The 23,820-nt window shown below is 38.7% G+C and overlaps 1 protein-coding gene and 1 pseudogene across 9 annotated transcripts in view; one reads left to right on the forward strand and one right to left on the reverse strand.

Moving 5' to 3' along the window:
- Window positions 1–23,820, reverse strand: part of TRDMT1 (tRNA aspartic acid methyltransferase 1) — a 73,715-nt gene that overhangs the window by 43,731 nt on the left and 6,164 nt on the right. For 2 of the 9 annotated variants that reach the window (XM_019746064.3, XM_019746060.3), the window contains exon 1: window positions 7,367–7,503. Coding sequence is in view for 3 of the 9 variants with exons in the window: in XM_019746060.3 (XP_019601619.3) it covers window positions 7,367–7,430 (64 nt within the window). In the remaining 6 variants the exon portion in view is untranslated. Of the gene's footprint in view, window positions 1–6,668; window positions 6,932–7,366; window positions 7,505–16,220; window positions 16,330–16,898; window positions 20,267–21,057; window positions 23,750–23,820 lie in introns of those variants that run through there. The other 7 variants (XM_019746067.3, XM_088789040.1, XM_088789041.1 and 4 more) reach the window with 7 other exon arrangements.
- On the forward strand, window positions 3,438–4,081 carry LOC109454904 (ATP synthase peripheral stalk subunit OSCP, mitochondrial pseudogene; annotated as a pseudogene).

Genomic DNA, 23,820 nt, shown 5'->3' on the forward strand with positions numbered 1-23,820 from the left:
CTCCTTCCCCACCCCGTCCTTTGCTGGTCAAAGTCACATCATGAGGTATGTATAGGAAAAACACTCTTTCCTGTGTTTCTCCTTTACTCACACACCACTCCCACACTCACAATATTTCAGACACCAGATGTGTGGGGATTTTCCCCCCCACACTAAGCAATTCTCTGAGACAGCAGGTCAATGTGCACAATTCAATTCCATTTTGACACTACCCAGAGTTAGCGCAGACCCCACAGGTGAAGCACTGGGTCCCACAAGCCTGGCCCCACTTCAGACAGTGACTGCAAGCAGTAGGTCCCCAGGTTACCCACACCTTCTGTTCAGACTTGACTACAAATCAAAGGTTCCCACAACCCCTTCCTTGGATTTCATCATTTGCTAGAACATCCCACAGAACTCAGGGAAACATTTACATTTACCAGTTTACTACACAATAAAGGACACGATAAATACAGATAAGCAGCCAGATGAAGAAATAACAAAGCGTGAGGTCTGGAAGGGTCCCGAGCACAGGAGCTTCTGTTCCCATGGAGTTGGGGTACACCACCTTCCTGGCATGTGGATGTGTTCAGCAACCCACAGGCTCTCTGACCCCCATACTTTTAGGACTTTTTGAGAACTGCATCATGGAGACACAATCAATCATTAACTTAATCTCCAGCCCCTCTCCTTCGCAGAGGATGGGATAGGACTGAAAATTCCAAGCTTCTAATCATGGCTTGGTCTTCCTGGAGACCAGGCCCCATCCAGAAGCCCACCAAGAGTCTCTGCATTATCACAAAAGACACTCCTATCACCCAGAAAATTCCAAGGGATTTAGGAGCTCTGTGCCAGGAATTAGGGACAGAGAGCCACCTACACGTATATTTTCTCTTATTTCACAGGCATGACTCCCCCTCTCCTCCTCTTAGGTCTGTGTTACCCAACCCCTACAGACAGCTGCTGGGGCGGCTAGATCCACGTCCACAGCCTGGCGCTTTACTGGGTCCGGACACTGGGGGTACACTGAGCATTGTGGGCCAGCCCCCACCCTGGCCGTCTTATAGGATGAGGCGCCAGCAGCCGAGTCGGGGGCTTCCCTGAACAAGCAGCCCAGGGCCCAGAAGGCAGGTGTGGCCACATGAATCGGGGGTGACACATACATCAAGTTGATAAAACAGGAGAGAGAGTGTGGACCAGGTTAAGATGGAGAGAAATAACAGAATTATAAATACAGTTTCCAGGTAAAGCCAGAATTTGCTGAAGCGAGTGAAAGAGAAGAAATGAAGACGACTCCAAGGCTTAGATCGCGCCCCTGGAGGAATGGAGATGCTGGAAAGGCTGCCAGGGCAGAAGTTTTGGAGGAGTAAGGAGAACCAGGAGTTCAGTTTTGTATCTTCTCAGAAAAAACCAAGATAATAGGAACATTAACAAATCTTGCCTTACAGAGAAATGACAAAGAAGCTTACTTTAAAGTTAGAGTTATCAACATAATCAAACATAATGCTTAGTAGTCAATACGCTAGCCCTGGCACTTCCCTCTTACTAACTCACGGCCTTCCGGGCACATCCTGCCATAGCTCCATCCGTGCCCTCCTGGTGTCAGTCAGGACATGCTCTAAGGAAGATTATCTTACAGCATGCTAACAGGGGGCTCCACTCCCCCACTAAAAAAAAAAAAAAAAAAAAAAAAAAGTGTTCCTTGGTTAAATACATACTGGAAGTGCTGATTTAAACCAAATAGTGTCTGTTTTACAGGGCTTCTCAACGCCTTTGATACATTACTATGTCCTGAAAATGTTTTAAGGGACAATATCACATGAAGAGTTCCCTAAACTTGTTTGACCATCAAGGCACACCGATTAATACCTCGCAGAAGCCGGCTACGTAGGATAGCAGCTGGCATGTCTCCACATAGACCATGCCATTTCATGTCTGTGTGTCTACACAGGATGGGCCTTCTATCTGGTAGACACTTTCCCTGCTTGACTATCTGGAAAACACCTAATCATCCTTCAAAATCCCGCTTGGAAAAAAATATCATAACAAAATTGAACAGCAAATTACCAATTATAAAAAAGAATATACCAATGGCAACACGTACAAGTCACAAAATAAATACAAATAACAAGGATATGGAAATGTTCAACTTCCTAAGCAACATCAGCAGTGTTACTTATCTACTATGGACTGGAACCACACTAGCCCTATGTGTACACTGTTTCACGAAATCTTCCTAACAAGCCTACAAGGTTAGCATCATTATCCCAATTTTATCAATGAGGAAATCCAACACAATTAAGTGGGAAAGCTAGTTACAAAACAATGTGGGGGAAAGAAAGGAACCAGGATTTACTGAGAACCTACATTATTTTTCACACATCAACTGTCTCACTTAATATTTACAACACCCTTGGAGAAGGTGTCACCCTGTCCATGTCACAGAGAGGGTACCTGGGCTCAGAACGTTAATCACTTTCTAGTATTCACACAGCTATTAGGTTGGTGCAAAAGTAACTGTGGTTTAAAAGGTTAAAAATAATAGCAAAAACTGCAATTACTTTTGCACCAACCTAATAGAATTTGGCAGTTCTGTCTGATTCCTAAATAATGGTATTAATTTGATCTCTCAGAGAAACATATGAAGTAGTTCAGAAAGCACTAGGAAGGAGGCCAGGGAAATGAACACAAAGTAGATCCAGGTTAGAAAAATCTGTTCCCTAGTGGAGAAGGTAAGTTTTCTAGGGATTAATGAGGGCAAAATAGAATATTCCACTTTTCATCACCCTTTTCTTCTACAGCTTCATACATATTTTATTTATCATCTTTCGTGGCTGTAAATAATTCTTTCCTTCACTGATCTATTCCTGTGCAATTCAATCTGAGTCTGAAAGCTCTTTGACAACTTCAAATACCAAAGCAATGGAATGACAAGTCAAGTCTGTGGATATGGAGAAAGCGGAATCCTCATACATCGCTGGTGAGACTGTAAAATTGTGCAGCCACCGTGAACAGTGTGATGGTTCCTCAAAAAGTTAAACATAGAATTGCCGTATGATCCAGCATTTCCTTCCTAGGTATATATCAAAAGAACTAAAGGCAGAGATGCAAACAGATATGTACATACCAATATTCATAGCAGTATTATTTAGAATAGCCAACAGGTAGAAACAAACCAAGTCCATCAACAGATGAAGGGATAAGTAAAATGTGGTACAGGTAACCCCTGTATAACATGGCACTTCTATAACACGGTTCGAGAATTGGGGGAAACCCTCGTACAACATGGCATCCTAGAACACGGTTTTACTCTAACATGGTTTGAGAATTAGGGAAATCCCCGAACAGCATGGGACGTAATAAGAGCTTAGTAGTGATGACGAAGAAAACATTATTTAGTACATATTAGTGTTACACTTTGGTGAGAATTGCTCTAATAAAGATATTTCTCAGGGAGAAGATGGCAGCCCCAGCAGCATCCGGGCTCTCCCGGCAGGTGCGATGCTTCAGCACATCTGTGGTCAGGCCATTTACCAAGCTTGTGAGGCCACCTGTTCAGACATATGGTATTGAAGGTCGCTATGCCACTGCTCTGTACTCTGCTGCGTCTAAGCAGCATCAACCGGAACAAGTAGAAAAGGAACTGTTGAGAGTAGCACAACTCTTCAAGGAACCCAAAATGTCTGCCTCCACTATGAATCCCTATGCACAGTGTTCCGTTAAAGTGAAAAGCCTAAATGACATGACCGCAAAAGAGAAGTTTTCTCCCCTCACATCCAACCTGATGAATTTGCTTGCTGAAAATGGTCGCCTGAACAATACCCCTGGAGTCATTTCCGCCTTTTCTACCATGATGAGTGTGCACCCTGGGGAAGCACCTTGCTCAGTCACCACCGCATCTCCTTTAGATGAGGTCACTTTTTCTGAACTAAAAATGGTGCTGAAGAGCTTCCTACGTAAACATCAAATACTGAAATTAGAAGTTAAGACTGATCCATCAATCATGGGTGGAATGATTATGCGCATTGGAGAGAAATATGTTGATATGACTGCAAAAACCAAGAGTCAGAAGCTAAGTAGGGTTACGTGGCAGGTTTTCTGAAAGTAATTGATTTTCTGTCAGGGAAAATTCTTAAAATTGGAGCAACAATACAATGCTTCCTGAACAGAAAAAAAAAGATATTTATCTTAATTATAAAAATATAATAGTATGTTTTTTTAATTTTTGGAAACTAACCCCCTTTTTTGTACTAGTACTTTGTTTCGTATAACACGGATTCACATAACACAGAATTTTAAGGAAGCTAACAACCGTATTATATGGGGGTTATCGGTATATGCATATAATAGAATATTATTCAACCATAAAAAGGAATGAAGTACTGATATATGCTACAGCATGGATGAACCTTGAAAACATTATACTAAGGGAATTAAGCCATACACAAAAGGATAAATATTGTATAATTGCACTTCTATGAGGTACCTCATACCGACAAATTAGTAGAGACAAAGTAGAATAGTGGCTACCAGGTCTGGGAAAAGGGGAGATGGGCAGTTATTATTTAATGATAGAGTTTCTGTTTGGGAAAATTTAAAAATTTTGGAAGGCGATAGTAACGGTGATAATTGTAAATGGACTTCATGCCACTGAATTGCACACTTAAAAATATTTAAAATGGCACACTTTGTTATGTATATTTTTACTACAATAAAAACATTCAGTCATAAACCTTACCTAGAAATTTGTCAAAATTTAAGTTCAGTATTATTCCTCCTCTACTTCTTCTTACTATTAGAGAAGGTGTACATTCAAGTAGTGGATCTACCCAGAAAAAATGACAGCCTAGCAAGGTTAAGAGCTCAGGTGGAGAGACCTAGGTTACAATACTGGCTCTGCCACTAAGTTGTTACATACTTCCAACAGGACCTTCAAACATGTAAAAAAACAGTTTTCAATAAAAGTTGCAGTTAGCCGCCATTGCTATTAGTCTTTATCATTATATAAAAACCACATGGAAAACAGCAATGCATTTTGTTACAGAAAAATTTTAAACTTTGGTACATCAAATAGACGAAGATTGGAAGACAAACGTGGGGAAAAATATTTGCATCGGGTATGACTGAAAGCCAATATCCCTAAAATGTAGAACTCACACCAAAAGAGGAGCATCAAGGTAGAGAGGCAGCAGGAAGGCTACACTGGATCACAGGCTAAGCCACAGAAATCTACGCTGAAGAGGCCACATGCGAGCCAAGACATAAAAGATGAAATGCACCTGCAGTGGAAAGGTCAGGGGTGACAGCACTCTGGGTGGAGACAACAGCAAAGGCCGGAACATAGCAGGAACACGGAGGGTTTGAGGAACACAGAGAAGGAAGACCAGTGAGCCTGGAAAAGAGAACCAGGGGGAGGGTGGCAGGTAAGGTGGAAGAGGCAGAAAGAAGCCAGATTTCACAGGCCTAGTAAGAAGATGGGACTGTGAGTCCAACCTCAGCTGGAAGCTAGTTGAGCAAGGAAGTGACATTATCCCCTGTGCAAAAGATCATTATTATTGTGCAAAAGATCCTTCTGTTGCTATGTGTTGAAGGGATGGAGTAGGAAAGCAGAGTGGAAGCAGGGAAGCTGTTGGGAAACTATTTTAACATTTTATGTAAGAGATAGTATAGCTTAGATGCAGGATAGTGGCATTGGTGATAGAAATAAATATGTGATGAATTCACATTGCATTGGTTAATAAGAGAGAATATATTTAACTGTTTCATGAACCAAAAAATGCAAATTAAAATTATACAATTTCCCCTATCAAATTAACAAAAATTAAAAATGGGTAAGACAAATCCTGCTCAATATGTAGTTGAGGGAAGCACATGAACTTCTGAAAAGCAATTTGCTATATTATAAAAAGCCTTAAAAAATTTCTCATAATTTTTGACTTAGCACATAGTCTTTTATTGCTGAATGAATTAATTTGACTTTTAGGAAACATGCTTAGAGAGAAAAGCAGGATTTATGCTCAAGGATGTAATTGCAGCACATTTATACTTCAAAATATCTTGGAATAATCTAATGTTCAACGTTTAAGGAGTGGCTGAATTATAGCTTATGGTAAAGTACTCAGCAACATTTAAAATTGCATTCACTAAGGGGTTTCAAGATATGGGAGAAATGCTGGCATCATACAATCTTACAAAATTAACTAAGAGAGTGAATTGTTTTGTTTTCATGCTGGTAAGTTTTGATATGAAAACTGAACAAAGACAGCTACCGAATAATCGGTAATAGAAATTTAACAATAACTAACCTAGTCTAGACTCCAAACTCAATACATATGCTCAGAAAACTTGCATGCTCAACTCATTACATATTGTCTGTATCTTACAGTATCAGTCTCTTGTTACTGTTGCTACTGAAAAAGGAAGCAGGGAAGTTTCCGGTTTATGGTTGTCTTAGTAACTTAAGTATAAACATGCACACGCAAAGTCTGTCACTCCGTATCTCCAGGGCCCAGCACGGTACCTGGCACAGAATAGGGGCTCAATAAATATTTTTGAGTGAATAGCACCAAAAATAAACCTTTCCGTTCCAACTTAGCACCAAAGAAATGCAAAACCTCGAAATAGAAGTGGTACTTTGTAAAAAGCAATAGTGATAGCAACAATACATAGTGTGAGGAGCTACAACGTACCAGGCATTGGTCAACATGGGACACGCTTTATCTTTAATCCTCATCACAGTCCTTCTCTGAAAGAATTCCTTTTCACATTAAAACCAGGCAACAGTTCCAAAAATGTTAAAGAACTAGCCCAAGGTCACACTGCAACTAAGTTTCAACTCGGCTCTTCTGGCGCCTAAACGAATCTAGACACGAGGTATCAGGGCAGCGTGTTTCTTTTCAATGATCAGAACGGACCAGGTTTTTCCTCTATGCGTCCCCTACAGTTCTTAGTGTTTCACTTAATCTCGTTGAAGAGCCATCAGTCACGGGCCAGACTGGCGGAGCGACCTCCCCTCCCCCCCGACGTCCCCCAGAGGGAAGGACTGAGCCTCCAGGCCTCCGGGCGACCAGCCCTCGGGGACGCGGCCTGGCACCGGGCAGGGGGCTCGCCCCTCCCGTTTCGTAGCCTAGCCTCGCAGATCGGGACTCGCAGACGGAGTCCTCTAAGGGGCTGCCCCCGGCCTCGGGGCACCGCCGGAGGCGGGAAGCAGGGAGCCTCCGCCCAGAGCGGCGGGAGGAGGTGGCCCGCTGCGCGGTTTCCAGGACAACCGAGTCCCCCCTTCCCCGGTCTCCGCCCCCGAGTATGGCCGCCCCGCCCCTGCCGGGCGCCCGAGCTGTGACCAGCGCCAACGCGGGAATCAAGGGAGAGGCGCTCAGTGCACTCCCACCTCTTAGAGCCTGGTGCATGCCTCCAACGCCGCTGTACAGCTCTAGGACCCGCAGAGGCTCCATCCCCACGCGGCCGCCGCCGCCGCCGCCGCCTCGGAACTAGGCCTGCGGATCCCACAGCTTCCCCTCCCTCCGCCCGCGCCGCTCCCTCGTCTCGGGTTCCGCGGCTTTTCAGTTCCGCCCTGTCCTGCTGCTTAAGCTCAGGGCTTCACTGGGTAGCGCGGGGCCTGGGCGCCGGCCGAGGTCAGCAGGGGCCCAAGGCAGAAAACAGCGAGGGCTCCCAAGTGAAAAGCAACCACTCGTGGCCTCATTTATGCTCCATCATCCTTCTAAGGTGTATTCAGGGGCTTGGGAGGGGAAAAAAAAAAGTCTGGCGCTCAGCAGAGGGGTGAAATCTGCCTTTGCCTCAAAATGAATTAACACAGATTCTAAACCAGAAAAACTCACTTTCCAGGCATGCTGCTTTTCCGTCCCTTGCAAGCCTGAACTGTTACAACCTTTCTTCTATTAGCCTTGAGCACATACCATGTGTTTGGGATTGTGCAGATAAAAGACCAGCCTCTACTGCAGAGAAGGTCCCAGTTACAAATACGGAAACAGCACACGTGCAGCAGAGCCCCGGTGCTTGCTGTAATGGTTAGTTTGGGTTAGTTGGGGTTAATCATATTTTAGCTTGGAAAATATCCCCAACCTAGAATCCGCTCATATAATGTAAAACTATTTATGGGTCTTCAAGTGCTAGCGCCTTATTTCTCCAAGATGGTCCAGTGACCAAATTGTTAGAAGTTGGATTACAAACTAAGAAGAAAAACAAAAATGGCCATATACCAGAAAGGAAATGTTCTCACTGTGAAGTGTCCTTCTATTGTTGCCATTATCTCCATGAGTTTTGTTAGAAAACATTGGGGAGTACCACTTATAATAAGTTAACCGATTAGTCAGAAACTGCATGTGTGCTAATAGAACAACTAAAAGTATGACTTTGTTATCTGACTTCTAGAACTGACTGATCCATTTTGATGTGTTTTATGAAATATTTAGATTGTAAATGTGTGTACTGGCCTTTAAATGTCTTCCTTATCGGTCCCTTACTTCAAAAAAGAAGGGCTGTGTGGTAGAAAGATAGCAGAGAACTGAGTCTTAGTTCTGGCATTGCCAATAAGTGGTTGTGTGGCTTTGCACTGAGCTTGGTTTCCTCATCTGCAAACTAAAGGGGAAGGAAGAAAGGGAAATGATTGCTTGGCCCTGCAGTTCCAAGATTCAGTGGCTGACTCTATATTTGACAAAGTGAGTCCTGATTTGGCCACATGTTAATTATCTGCTCAAATTTAAATTATCTAGAAAGGACATAATTAAAAAATCTTTTTTAAGCAAATGACTCTTAAACCAACTCAACTTATTGAATCATATACACACTAACATCACATATATAATGCATGAAACAAACTTCCCTAATACTTATACATAATATTAGTACCATAGATTTATAGCAGTACATATAAAGGAAGGTAGCTATATAGTCACAGTGATTGATACACAGTCAACAACCAATGTATCAAATAAAACTGGCCATTAGCGCTATAGGTCAAAATAAGTCTTACCATGTAGAGGGTAAACTGGACAGAAATACGTGGAAGAGTTCATGAAAAATACCTATGTCCTGAGAGGACTGGAGGTAGAACTCCATCCCCACGCAGGCTGATTACAAATTGTTCACTCTGATACATAAAGGTCTTCACAGTGGAACCCCAGACTTACCTTTCTTTGTTAACTTTGCATTCTCCCCATCTTGAACTCTGCTGCAAACTAGACTGCTCAGCATTAACCAAGCACTGTTTCCCTGAATATTTTTTTTTATCCTGCCTAGAAACCCTACCCTTTTCCAAGACATCTACTTCAAGTGAATCTTCCTTCCAGGCTCTCAAGCTAGAAACCGCAGCTTGTTTCAATTCCTCAATCCACGCCCATCCCAGCTTTCTGAAATACAGATCTCACCTGTGCCTATCACTAACTCCTTTCAGTTCTTTCTAGCCCAATTTTTACTTCCTATATGCCACATTTTTTACATAGTATTTATTCTCTAAAGCTTACCGCATGTGATACTCATTTCAAAAATGAAAACTTTCTCCATAATTATAAATTACAACTATCTCCATGGAAGCATTTGTAGATGTTAGGCCCCCTCAGAATACATATGCATTCTCTTGTAATCACTGACGCAAGCTGTGTGCAGGGGGGCGGGGGGGGGGGCGGGGGGGGCCACAATTGGGAGTAGTTGGGGAGGAATGTAGAGTGGGCAGATATAGACAAAAAAAGAAGATATGTATTGATTACCCTTTCTCAAAGCAAATTCCAAATGTTCTTACAGGATTAAAAAAAAATAAAATGTTTTTTATCCTAAAAAAGCTTTCTAATCCTAGAGTTTTCCACAAAGTTATCCTCAATGAAATATCCAATAGAGCTTATATTCTCATCAGAGAAACTCAACACACTTTTTGAAAATACCAATATCAAAATTTGGACTTTAGGATATTCAGTGCATTTTCCCTCAAAACAGTAAACCTACATTTGTTTTTTTTTTTTTTTTTTTTTTTTTGAAAAATGCTATTTAACATCCGGCACATGTGAAATATATCAGAAATAATTAAGGGGCACAATATAATTCTAAGGGATATATTAAAATGATAATAGCATACCCTCAATTATTTAAAGGATCATTGTATAACTTGAAATCTAATGATATTTTATTCTTCCTCTCTTGCCTGTAATTACTACCTAGCAAAGTTAAACAAAGTCTGCCCAATGCTTAACTTACTCTTTTGCAGTGATCTTTGAGTTTCCATGACCCAAGCCATTCTTTATTTCCCCAGTGAAACATGATATGGAGTCCTATACAGGCTTGTCTGAGGGCAGAGCAGAGCAAACTTTGATTGTGCCAATTTAAGTAATGAATAAACTACATTCTGGTTTTGCACAGAAAAAGAATGTTCTTTAGGAATTGCATGGAAAATTAAAAAAAGTCATACAAGAATAAATTGACAATAAATGTCATCAAGAGGAAATTATATCCCAAAGAAATTTGAATTGGAAAGGCCTAGAGAGCTCATCTACCACTTGTGAGCACCCATTTATTCAAGAATGTCACTTACGGTGTTTTGGATCATCCAGCTTTAGACCTAGGTTTATGAGCCGCTAATCAGAAGGCCAGGGTACTTCAGTGGGGTGTCTGGTGGTGAAGAGCTTGAATTATTAGAAAACACTTCTAATCACCTAAAATCCAGTTCCTTTGAGATTTTTCCCTTTGCACTGATTTTGAAGAACTCTCCCTCTCCTGTAATGAGTTACATTGTGGTTAGGACTGCAAGCTTGCGAGCCAGAGTGTAAATAGGAATCATAGATCTGCCGCTTCCTAGCTATGTGGATTTGAGAAAATCACTTCACCTCTCTGAGGCTAGCGAGCGTCTAAAACATATAAAAATAGGACCTGTGGTTACTAAGGACTAAATGAGAATTAAAAGCACTTAGCCCAAAGCCTAGCACAATGCGTATGTCTGTTTTATAAATAGCTATATAATAACATTCTCTAAGTGATGCGTTCTCAGTCCCTTCAGTTATGTCATGTGACATGACTCTGAGCCAGGGAATCAGTCCCACTCCAGGTTGGTGATGTCTGTTTTAGGAGCCATAACTGAACACTGGGCCCTAAAGAAAGTCAGATCAGCATGCTATAGAGTGGTCCAAGTGGCCACAGACATCTAAGTCTCTGTACTTGTGGGAGGCATCCAGGAGGAGCCTGGGCTTGGAGCAGAGTGCAGGAAAGGCTTGAAGTTTGCAAAGCCATAGACATGGCTGCTGGGGTCCTGAGCATAAAAGCAGGAAGTCAGCAGACAGCAGCACACATAGTAAGACAGACACTCTCAGCTCATAACTCCCAGAAAGACCATGACAGCTGTGAAAGGTGGGTCTACAGGTTTCCCAATCAGGGGAAAATTGTTCAAGTGACCTTATGCAGGATGTGTGAATTGGGGAGACCTGGGGTGGAGGTGAGGGGGAACCTATTAATACCATCCAAATCATTTATTCTTTTTATGCGCCAGGCATTGAGGAAATTTTTAGTTAAAACAACTTTAAAAATGTAAAAAATATATATTCTATTTCTGATCCTAAAGGTACCAACATTAAAAGACAATTTAATACCTTCTACTCCCTAAGCATAGGGCTATTGTCCAATTTCATTGATTCTCCAGAGCTACACTGTCCAGTAGGGTAACCACTAGCCACATCTGGTGATTTGAGTTTAATTAACTCAATTAACATTCAAAATGTAGCTCATCAGTCACACCAGGCAGATTTCAAATGTTCAGTGGCGACAGAGGGCTGGTGGCTCCAGGACTGCTCAGCATAGATAACATTTCCATCATCACAGAAAGTTCTGCTGGACAGAGAGCCTAAAGAGTGACAGCCTTTTAAAGTTATATCCTCTCTGGATAGCCCATCAATAAATGAACAGGGTGGAAATATGCAGCAATTCCTAAGTTATTGTATATTGAACACTGATTTAAAATAAGGGCCCCAAAAATATGGAGGAAAGGGAACTCATATAAAAGCAAGCCTTGTAGCCAAATACTCCTCTTCCTTCTCTGGTTCCAGTCACCTTATTCATAGACTGTCACAAAGGAAAAGAAACAGGAAATAGAAGATGTGTTCTCTCAGTGACATGATAAACTTCCAAGAGAAAAAGAACAGATGGAAAATGATGAACCTCGGGGTATCATAAAGGAGTGGTACTTTTCTGTTGCGAAGTGTATTCTAGTGACTTCCGGTTGTGAATACTATCTTAGACTTACCTCAGAAGAAAATGAATAAATGTTGTTGAAAATTGGAATCAAGAGGAATGTAATTATAGATTTTCTGCTGAAATGCATAGAAACCATGCATTTTGTCTTCTGGCTTACCATTTCAAAGTACTCAAATATTTTGACATTGATTTTTATCTTTGAGGTTAATTCTGAAAATCTAATTTAAAATGGTAAGCAGCATATTTTAAAGATTATATTTTAGTGAAATTAAAGATAGTGAGAGTCTCTATCTTCAAAACTGCTTTCATAAGCTCATGGAAAGTTAGAGATGGAAAGAATCTATTTTCTTTAGTCCTAGATGGAAAGACTATTTTCCAGTGTTTTTACAACTATTTTTAGATATAGAGCCTTTTGTTTAAACAAAATCTCTTCTAGAATCAGGGCAGAGAGGTAGAGGGAGTGCACACGCACGGCATGAGTAGTAGGTGGCCCCAAACTGGCAGATCACCTCCCCTACCTTGATCAACCCCAGTAGCTGCCTTTAAGTGACCCTGTGGACATGGATTGTAAACCACTGATTTCATCCAACCTCGATTTTAGAGATAATGGCATCGAGATCCAGAAAGTTTAGGTAACTTGCCCCAGCCCACAACTAGGTGGAGAGCAGGGAATTCCACGTCAGGTTTCTTCCAGAGGTCTTTCCAGAGCTGGCTACACCATAACTTAATACAATAGATACTTAGTAGGCTCAGCTGTCCCATGTCTGCTGAGCAACTATGACCAGAGGTTCAGCCACGGGTCCAAACTACAGCAGCCCTACTGGGCAGAATGCACTGCTGCCTGAGAACAAACAGGCTGGCCTGAGGAAGGAAGGCAACTTGTGAGATCGATGAAGCAATCCTGAAGGGATATGGTAGTGCATGTTATAAAGGTCAGACAAAAAGGTTAATTTTTCGTCACAAAAGAAGAACAATCTCACAGACTAATTACTAACATTTATAATAGGTTCTCTGACCAGTCACTCCTGCAAAGGCAAAGACAACTTGATACAGTGCAAGAAACATGGTCCTTAGAATAGATGGATTAACATGAATCCTGCCTCTAATACTCAATTTCTTCGTCTATGAAATAGGGATAATATTGTTAACAAGGTAGTTGTCTGTATTCAATTAATAATTGAATATATACATATATACATATATATACATATATACATATATACATACATATTATATATATACATACATACATGTAATATACATATATTACAATTTCAATACAGTTTTTTCCTTTCTTAAAATGTGTATACATTTTTTTTGGTACCCCCGGTATAGTTAGTAATGTGCCTAGAACAATAAATACTGGTTTCCTTCCACCTTCTTAACTTTGTCAGAATATAAGATATAACCATTTTTTTCTAACAATTAGAGAATTATTTTCCTAGTATGTTTTCAAAAAGGGTATATTACCAAAAACTAATTTGCAGATTACCTAATAAAATTTATTTCCTTATTGTTTTCTATTATAGCCTTCATTATTTCAGGTGGGTAAACAAGCCCCATGTTGGGAACGGAGGAGATAAATACGCAATGCCTTTCAAGAGCTGTTATTACTTTGCTCCTTTTCTCTAGTAATTCATCCAAACATTCAGAACAGTTCCAGGTAACCAAATCGCACAAAAGAGATCCGTCAAGACCAGGAAAAGCAAAACACACACACACACACACACACACACACACACACACACACACACTCCACAAAAGCCCTTCTTCTTCTTCTTCTTCTTTTTTTTTAATTGCTACAGTTGTCAGTACTGACAAACCAAAATCCAGAGAACAATCATAAATAAGGGTTTTCCATTTTTCCCTTCCTACTTTGGTACTAGTTTAGATACACAACATTTTCACTTAGTGTCATTTTCATTTGATCCAATAGTGATAAAAATACTTGAAATGTAATAACAGTTCCATACTACTACCCCTGCTATAGCTATTCCCCATACAAGAAAAAAGAACCAATTTCATTTCTACTTCAAATTGTTAAAATTTACCTTACCAGCGTACAAAGTCACTTATGTAAACATCATACAACACAAGTACAACTTCACACTTGAAACGCACAGGGGGCCAATAATCCTTACAGTAGAGAGTTAAACTTATTTCTGAAAATCAAGACTATTAGTGTTTCAATTCCATCTAAGGTAATGACTTCGAAGTTAAAATATAGTACAAGTCCCAAAGGGATTTGTCCTATGTTTATTCATTCATTCAGAGGATACATAATGATTAATGACTATTTCAGTAGATGGCAAAAGTATATTTTAATATTAGGATAATATAAATAATAAATGATAACATAGGACTCTAAGTTTCAAAGAACTTCATCAATGCTTGAAATGCTTAATTCATCTTAGACTTATCAGCTTTTCTTTATTAATATTCTGTTTTTTACAAAGAATAAAAAGGAGAAAACTTGATGAGATTCACTCAGTGTCACACAGATCAATATTCCCTAGGTTAACAGATTTATTTACAAATCACAGAGACATATTTTAAAAAAGGAAATTGAAAAACAGTACTTTTTTGTTTGTTTTTTAATATCTGGAAGGCATCAAATAATAAACGAAAAAAGAGAGTTGGTATATATTTCAAGGGAAAAATTCACATTAGGAGTTAAAAATCATTCTGGTTAGGAAAGAATGTCAGGAATCTGCATGCCATCTCTCTTTTTACTCCTTTCATTTTAGGACTAAATCCTAGAATAGGGTGGGAAAAGAATGCAGCCAAAGTATTATTTATATATCCTTGTAAAGTTCATAGTTTTAAAATCTAAGATCTTCAGATTGTAGTTTCATCATATTACTTGTTCCCTATAAAGATGAGAATTATTTGAAAAGCAGATCTTTGATTGTCATTAAAAGTGAAAGAGACCTAATAAACACATAAGAAATGCCCAATGTATTGAAAGCCCAAACTGTAAGAGCCTCTCTTTGACCATTCTTTGTCTTTTTTACTAATAATTTGGAAAATAAAGAAATATATAAAAAAGAAAAATTTAAAGACCACAAGAGAACTATGGCTAACATTTTGATGTTCTTCTCTCTAGTCTTTGCACTAATTATATTTTACCAAAATCATAATCTTATTGCATATCTATACATATTACACACACACACACACACATATATATATATATATATATCTTATACCCTGATTTTTTTTCACTTCACATTTCATCATTATCATTTCTGAATTTCATTCAATATTTCAAAGAGGTGTACGGTTTTTAACTGTTATCTTTATTTTTTTCTGAATTTTAGAATTAATACATGCTCATTTGGGGGTTTAAAACAAATCACAAAAGTATAAAAAAGTAAAAAGTATGTCCTTCTATAAAACTTTGATTCCATCCTTAACCCTAAAAAACAGCCACTTTTAACAGTTTACTCAATATCTTCCCTGCCTTGTTTCTGTAGTACATAAACAACAATAATTTGTTTTTCTATTCTCTCAGGAATGAACATTTATGAGATTTCAATTTTTCACTACATGAATAGTGTAATTTACATTTTTGCACACTAATAGTCAAAGTAATAAAATAGAAAGTATTTCAAGATTCAAAAAGAAAATCTCTCATTTTTCATAATTGGTAACCAAAATATAGACCTTGCTTTATTTTTAAATTCAAATTTGTGCCAATATTTTATTATTGTTATTATTTATTTTTAATTATGGGCAATTTTAGTACTAAATTCTAATATTTCAGAAGTCCCTTGGGTGGATAGATTCATACATGGATATTTAGTCATTATCTCAGGGTTTTACTACCCTAAATCCTCCATGCAAATCAAGCAAATTTTTAAAAAGTAACTAAATTGATATCAAGAATTATTAGAGAAATGTACCTAACATTCCAAATTATCGAATTCCCAGGAGGTTGTGAAAGGTCTGTATAATTCTCAATAGTATCTGGAGATCTACAAGAACAAACACACGAACACAGGAGGCTTACATGACATTCCAAATCCAAGTTCATATTTTATGTAGATACCCACCTCCAAAACTATCACAAGACAACCAGGGACATTTTTGCCAAAAGACCAGAGTTGCATATACCTGTATACATATGTCAGTGTCTGAATTTTCATATTATAAAAGTTATGCCTGAAATGCAAAAAATAATCATTTAAACACAATACATAATATATTTTGTTTAATTTATCTCAAGATTAGTTTATTTGAATACATGTGGGAATCCAGTATCATCTTACAACTGATAAAAGTTAACAATTTTTTAACTTCATGTGAACACAATTTCTAATCACATTTTAGCTCCTAAAACAATAACATAAATTAGTCCCAAGTGATGTAATTCAGTCACTTAAACAAAAAAACTATAATTTTATATATGTATATGTATTTATATATATACACATGTGTGTATATATGTATACATATACATATATACATATATATATACACACACACACACATATATATATAAAGTCACAGCATGCGGAGCACAGCATAAGGAATAGAGTCAGTGGAACTGTAACAGCTGTATACAATGTCAGAGGGGTAGTGGATTGGGGGAGGGGGTTATCACTGTGTGAGGGATATAAATATCTAACTATTACATTGTTTTGTACACCTGAAACGAAGAAGAAGGAGGAGGAGGAGAAGGAGCTGGTATGAGAAAAAGATTAAATATAAATATCTATAAAAACACTCACATGTTTAAAGGTTTCCTTTGTGATTACTGAGGGTACTCAGGAGACTCCCAATTATGACACTTGCATGTATAAACCATCTTCTCCACAGCACCAGCAACGTTGGGGTGATGACCAGTGAAGGCAGAACATGGAAGGTGAAAAGAGAGGAGATTGTTGAAGATGAAGGTTTCTGGAGAAAGTTGCCAGCATGCTGTGGTGGACTGACCTTTCTCTCCAGAAGATCTATGGGGTCCTTTGTTTCTCACATCAAGCCTGAGGCTCAGTACTTCAAAGGACCACCCAGGGAGTTTAAAATTGTTTCCTCATTATCCTCTGTTTCAGAAGGTGAAGTATTTCCCTTGGACCAGATCTAAGCCACCCGAGAGAGAACTGTCTTAGGTGCCGTTTAAAGATCACTCGTTGGAAAGAAAGTACCAGAGTGAACAGAAGCAAGGAGTGTACTTCTAAAAAACTTCTAGGTGCTGTGGAAGCCAAAATTTTTTTTAAAAATGTGCTTCTGTGTGTCAGGGAGCTTTGGGAGAGACTCCCAATGATGAGAAGTCTCCAAAGAAGAACCTGCTGGAAAAGAGGATGGTTTTAAACACATGCCAACACCAGAGGTGTAAACACTAGATCACCAACAGCTCTTGCCAAATAAGAACTTTCTTATCGCCCTCACCTCTTCTTCTCTATGAGCGCTAACCCTGGAGCAGCAAGAAACCTTAGTTAGCAAGGTGAGGAAAGAGATGAAACACTTTGGGGGCGGGGGAGAGAGACAGAGAGAGAGAGAGAGAGAAAGAGAGAGAGACAGAGAGAGAGACAGATATCCAGGAGAGATCCCGTACTCCCGTTTTCTATGGCCCCTTGCCTCCAGCACACGCAAGCTAGGAGGGAAGACACTTAACTTTAAAACAAGATTGAAATTTTGATCATTACATGGACATGCAGATTACAAATCACTATGATTAATTTTCTCAATTAGAAGTGATCAGAGAATTGTTTTGATTTTTTTTATATATACTTATTTAATTCAAATACATAGAATTTTCATGAATTAAAGGAATGGAGATATTCAAACATTAATAGAAAATCATTAGACTCATCTGAGTGTTCAAACCTTATGCAACGCTTCAATCCATCTGGTTTTATGAAACCAAAACTTTGAACACAAGCAAAAGCGTAAAAGTTCACACATTACCTTTTATATGTTCCTAAGTATGAAATTGCATCAATTTATTAAATTAAATTTAAAGTACAGGCCTGCCCAGTTCTTTTTAATTCCACAAATACCTAGCTAGCATCCCACAGTAACATGTAAACAAATCTCTATATTTCTTAGTGAACTCTTTCCAATCTCCAGAATAAATTAAACCATACTGGATCTAGAACATGACTTTCATGTAAGGATGGTTTCATTCATTACTTTATATTGTCTTAGTGATGTAGCAAAGAGGGAAATTTTTCAACTATGTGTTGTATTTATTTAAAACAAACTGACAGGTTCAAGCACCTGTCTTCAGAAAAGCCAGCAGCATTTTTTTTTTTTTTAACACGCTCAAAGTAAGGTTTGGCCGAAGCCCTTAATATGCCCCTGAATAGCCATGCAACTAAACACCCTCAGGAGATGTTGAGAATTGTCTGATTTCAATAAGAGTGACCAGAAAAGTCATGGGAACTCACTGAATTTTCATTTGCAAAATGATCAGACCATTTTATCAGCTGTCCCCTTGTCTTAGTCTCTCCAGGTCTTGACTTTCAGACATGTGTTTTTATCTTCCTCTGCATGCTACAGTTTATTAATAATGATAACCCACATTGTTGAGTGCTTGTCCTGTCCCAAGCACTCTACTATGTATTTATATACATCTCTCACTTCATCTTCATACAGCCCTGTAGTATTATCAGCCCCATTTTACAGATAAGGAAACTGAGGCTTATCCATGGTTGCACTGTTAGTAAATAGAGGATCTGGGAATTTACCCAGGTAGCCTGGCTCCAGAGTTTGTCATCTTTCTCCAAAAGAAAGAGTAGAGTGGAGTCTCTAGTTCAAAGGATAAAAAAATATCAGTCTTGCTTTCTTTAATAAAACGTATGTGAATCTCCCCCATTTCGTGGGGAAAAAAAAAAGGAAACATTCCACTAAAGGTGAAGTAGTAGAAAAGTAAACATAGCTATTTTTGTAACCATACAATCTGCTGACATACACACTTATTCCCAACTCCTGGATGATGTCACTATGTCAACAGCGACAAAGCTTCCTCGATCCAGACATAAAATAACAATAATCCCAACAACATCTAAAATTCAAATGTTGAACCTTTAAAAACTGCATTTTCATATTTTAATATAATTTTATTCTCACAATGATCCTCTGAGTGGGTGTTGTTCATACTATGTTTTTGATGAGGAAACTAAGATTGAAAGCTTTTAAAATTGTGATTTATCACAAACTAACACATGACAGAGCCAGGACTAAAGGGGGCACATATCAAAGGTAAGTTGAAATATCAACCCATTTTTGTATCAACTGCTAAACCTCTCTTTACTACCAATATTTATACTAATCATTCTTGATCCTTATGCTTTGCATTTTTCTGTAATCAATATGCCTCAGAAATCCTCCAACATACACTGAATCCCTTGCTTTAGTCTGATGAGATAATTCATGGCAAGTAACAATGCACATGGTTTTCAGAGGTAGAAACGGAGGCTTCAAGAGGCAAACAAGTGGGCCACGTCAATGGAACGCAAGAATCTTACAGAAGTTTACAAACCTGAGTTGGATTTATGTCCTAATATGGAAAGACATGCTTTTTCTCACGAGAGAGAGCATTCTAGAATTTCAGAACCATGCCAATATACTTCACAGTAAGCGAGTCACCCAGAGCTCCCTTCTCTGAGAAAGCAAAGGCCCATGCAAGCCATTAGTCCTGCTAATTAAATTCCAGGCTTTTTCTTTTCTGAATTCCAAAAGTTGAAACATTCTTTTCTATCTAGTCTTCATTTCCTCATAATGAGAGACTCATAAACATCCCCACTCTTCAACCACTGTATTTTCCATACTCTCCACGGCCACAGATGCTAATAATTCACTAGCACAGTGGTTCTCAGATTTTAGCACGCCTCAGAATCATCTGGAAGTCTTGTTAAAACACAGATTGCTGGGCACCACCCCCAGAGTTTCTGATTCAGTCAGTCTGGAGTGGGGACGGATAGTCGGCATTTCTAACAAATTTCCAGGTGATGCAGACGTTGCTGGTCTGGGTACCACAGGACTAGCACTTCTCCATGTTCCCTTAAAGGGTCCCACAAAAAAGCGTTCAGCTGCTAAAGTTCATGACTTGCACAAATGGTGTTCAGTGCCTTGGCCCCAAATTGAAAGCTTCTCTCTGGAGGGGGAAAAAAAAAGTTGTCATGAATCACTGTCTTTTCAAGCTTTGCCAACCACAAAATTAAAAACAGAAAAGGTCTAAACTGAAAGCAAAATGAAAACAGCTGAAGTAAAACTGTCTAAATTCTGAGACTTAGAGCCTGATGTCTGGAGTTAGGACAAAAGAGAAAATAATGATTCAGATACACCCGAGGCTGAGCCCACTAAGAGTTGGTACCACGGAAACTGCCAGAAAAACCAACGTCCTAACCCCAGAAACCAGTCAGACACTTGGCTCCCAGTTTTCTTTAACTGTCAACAATAAGTTCTTCCATAGGGCTCTCCAAACACTTTATCGACCTATAACTCTTTAAATTAACTAACTCCTTCTATAACTTCTCTATTATTTTTTTAACACAGAAAAAATGTCAGTTGTCAATAAGCAAATACTGCAGGAACATCAAGCAGGTAGGTAGACTGAAAATCTGAAGAGAGAAGCCGACAGAGAAGTTTCCTTCAGGTTCCTTTATTTTTGTAATTATTGTCTCTAGACAAGTCTCAGTGAGGGTGTTAATCCCATTTTTCATCTCTTTGAAGAAAAATTAAGGCATTTTATGTTATGGTATAAAGTTCTTCACTATTCTAGTTTGCTTATCAAAAGTGTGACTGGTATTTTAAATAGCACTATTACATTAAATAACAAAATATAAATGACAAGAAATCTTATTATATAAGATATAACATTTCTGCTTAGAAAATAGGCTGTTAGTTCTACCTTTAATATAGCAATATTTTGCAGAAACTACTGACCTTTTACTCTGATCACCACGAGTCCACTAATTTCAAAATTATTCACTGCCAGCCAGTGAACAATATGCTACTAATAAACCTACGCCACCCAAATGTAGTTTTTCTATCCCAGTCCAAAGAAAAAGAAAACAGAAGCATAATAATAAGGTCGCTGAATACACCACTTTTGAGAGAAGTCTTTCTGTATGAACATGAGTCACCAAAACGACTTCCTTAGTGATAAAAGTTGCCTAAGTAACCTAGATGCCTTACTATGCTAAGAAGTCCATGGGCAGTGTGCTGGGTTTCAAACCCACTAGTCATTTCCGTTACTTAATTGCTAACTGCTCTTCCCGGCTGCAGTTTGGGGCCTGTGTTTTATGTAGTAACCCAGCAACTAGTTATTATGCTATATTTTATCCAGGACAACAAAACAGTAAGCTTTACATTTCAAGGATTTCAGAGTGAAAGTCAATGTTATTCCACTCTGACTACGGGGGGCTGTGTGTGTGGGGCATTATGTTAAACTAGGTGTCCATGTGGCAGCACATAATTGCAAGACTTAGAGATGAAATGATTTAACAGAGAAGAGCGAAGTAGATCAGGTGCCCTCTGAGCACAAAGAAGGTGCTAGATTCACTTATGGCTCCTTAGCACCCAACAACGGAGCCTGGCACACAGTAGGACTCAAAATGCATTGGCTGCGGGGGGTCATTGGTTTTCTTCAGAATAAGCCAATCTTTCAAGTCATTGTACCACTACCAAGTTAGGATTTTATCAGGCTGTTTAACACTTTCATGCATTCTTTCACCCTTACATCTACAATGGGACTGTGCTTTTTGTTGTTGTTGTTCTTATCCTTGTATATATGGGTATGCAAGGTACTTTAAACATGCTCCATTTGAAAACAGAGCTGGTGTTGATGAGCATTATTTGGAAAACTCTTATCGGCAAAGGCAATAACATTAGTACTGTGCAAGAAATGTTCAAAGCTGGGTAGTAAGCTCGTATGTGTTATCAGTAATGTTGCTTTAGCTTGGCCTTGAGAATCTTGGCTCTCCTGTAATTCACTGACCCTCTCATTTCACACAACTGTCTCATGATTCTTGGACTATACAATGTAAGTACCCCAAATGTTAACAAATCTCCCTAAAATTCAAATTAATAGAGAGTAAGTATGGGGAGAAGTTGTCCTTATTTGTAAAGGTAATGTGTTCCAAAAATGTGGTCAGTTATTTCTTTTCCACTAGCAAATGTGGTGACGGACTTTTATTCACTTAATTGTATGCAAGAGTCATATGCCATAGCTATCAAATCATTCTGGTGGGTTGAGTCAGATTTAAGAAATGAGATCTCCACAGAAAACCCCTAAAAATGTCCATAAATGTCTTGATGATTAATTAAGGGCATCATATTCTCTGAATCAAAAGGGGTCCTATTGCTGCAACAGAACAGGGGGGAAAAAGCCCAAAGAGATAGACGGACACCATGATAAGAATGCCAAAAAGCCTTGGATATGTCACCCACAGTAGTACAAAAATACCATGACTTGTTAGGTTCCATAGTACAGTGAAGTTTAGAGTGTGGGGCCTGGAACCAGAAGTCCTGGGTTCAAATCCCAGGTCTGCCACTTGCTGGCTGTTTGAGCTTCAGTAAGTTACTTAACCTCCCTGTGCCTCATCTTCTGCATCTGTCTAACAGGGCTGTGTGAGGAGTAAATACGTTAACACACAACAAATAAGTTAACACTTGGCATATAGTAGTCACTCGTTATATGTAAGTTATCATTATGTTTACCATTAGCTTTCTTATCTGGGCCAGGCTCCAAGTCTAGCAATGCCTCGTTATCATTTTCATTGTTTCGAGTTCACTAATCAAGGACAATGAAAACCAACCCAGAGTTAGCAAGAGAAAAGCCCTGATCTAGACATGCAAATATCTCTGCACTGTATTCTGTTCACACATGTCCAATCTTCTAAAGTTCTAGAGATAAGATGAATAAATTAAAATATTGTATCAGAACAATTTTTCATAATTTATGCTATGAAGAAAATGTATTAAATCTATATTAAGCTCAAGTTCTATAATATTTTTGCAGCTATTCCACATATGAGTCACATTATATTAGAAGACATATTTCCAGTACTTAGCTAATTAGAAATATAAAACTTTACTCAATATTTTAGAACCATTGCAGTAGAATTATGGAAAGGGCTGAGAATCCCTTTATTCTGCTATAGTTAAGTCAGAATTGTCTTTCTGTGCTTATTATTTCTCATAATATTAATAAATTTTAATTATCTTTTGCCTTGCATAGTTTTATCATTATGCCATTCAATATTTCCTTCCATTTGCCATAAGACACCACGTAGTGTTACTCTGCTTTTGTGTGTTTATTGGTTTCTAATACTTGGTCTTTTCATTTTCACTTCCAACTTCTACAAATCTTAATGATCTCTGTCAGTATATGGGTACATAGAGACAGAAGTTTGATGGGATATATTTTATCAAACATATTCAAAAGTAAATTGAATAGGCAGGATTCTGAAGAAAATCATTTCACTGACTAAATAAATGTGATATGCCAGAGCTAAAGCAGCTCCAAATTTTTGGAAAGAGTAGCCAATTCGTTGATCAGTTTTAAGATAAGTGGGATAGATTTCTCTCTTTTCCGCAAAAAGCATACAGGAATGAGATTCTGGTGATATAGATAATGATATTTCCTTTCCAACTTCACAGTTTACCATAAAGACAAATCAGAAATTATTTTTTTTAAATTTGCTC

This window comes from Rhinolophus sinicus, chromosome 1, assembly GCF_057876585.1.
Source record: "Rhinolophus sinicus isolate RSI-liver-muscle chromosome 1, RSI-T2T, whole genome shotgun sequence".
Lineage (NCBI taxonomy): Eukaryota > Metazoa > Chordata > Mammalia > Chiroptera > Rhinolophidae > Rhinolophus > Rhinolophus sinicus.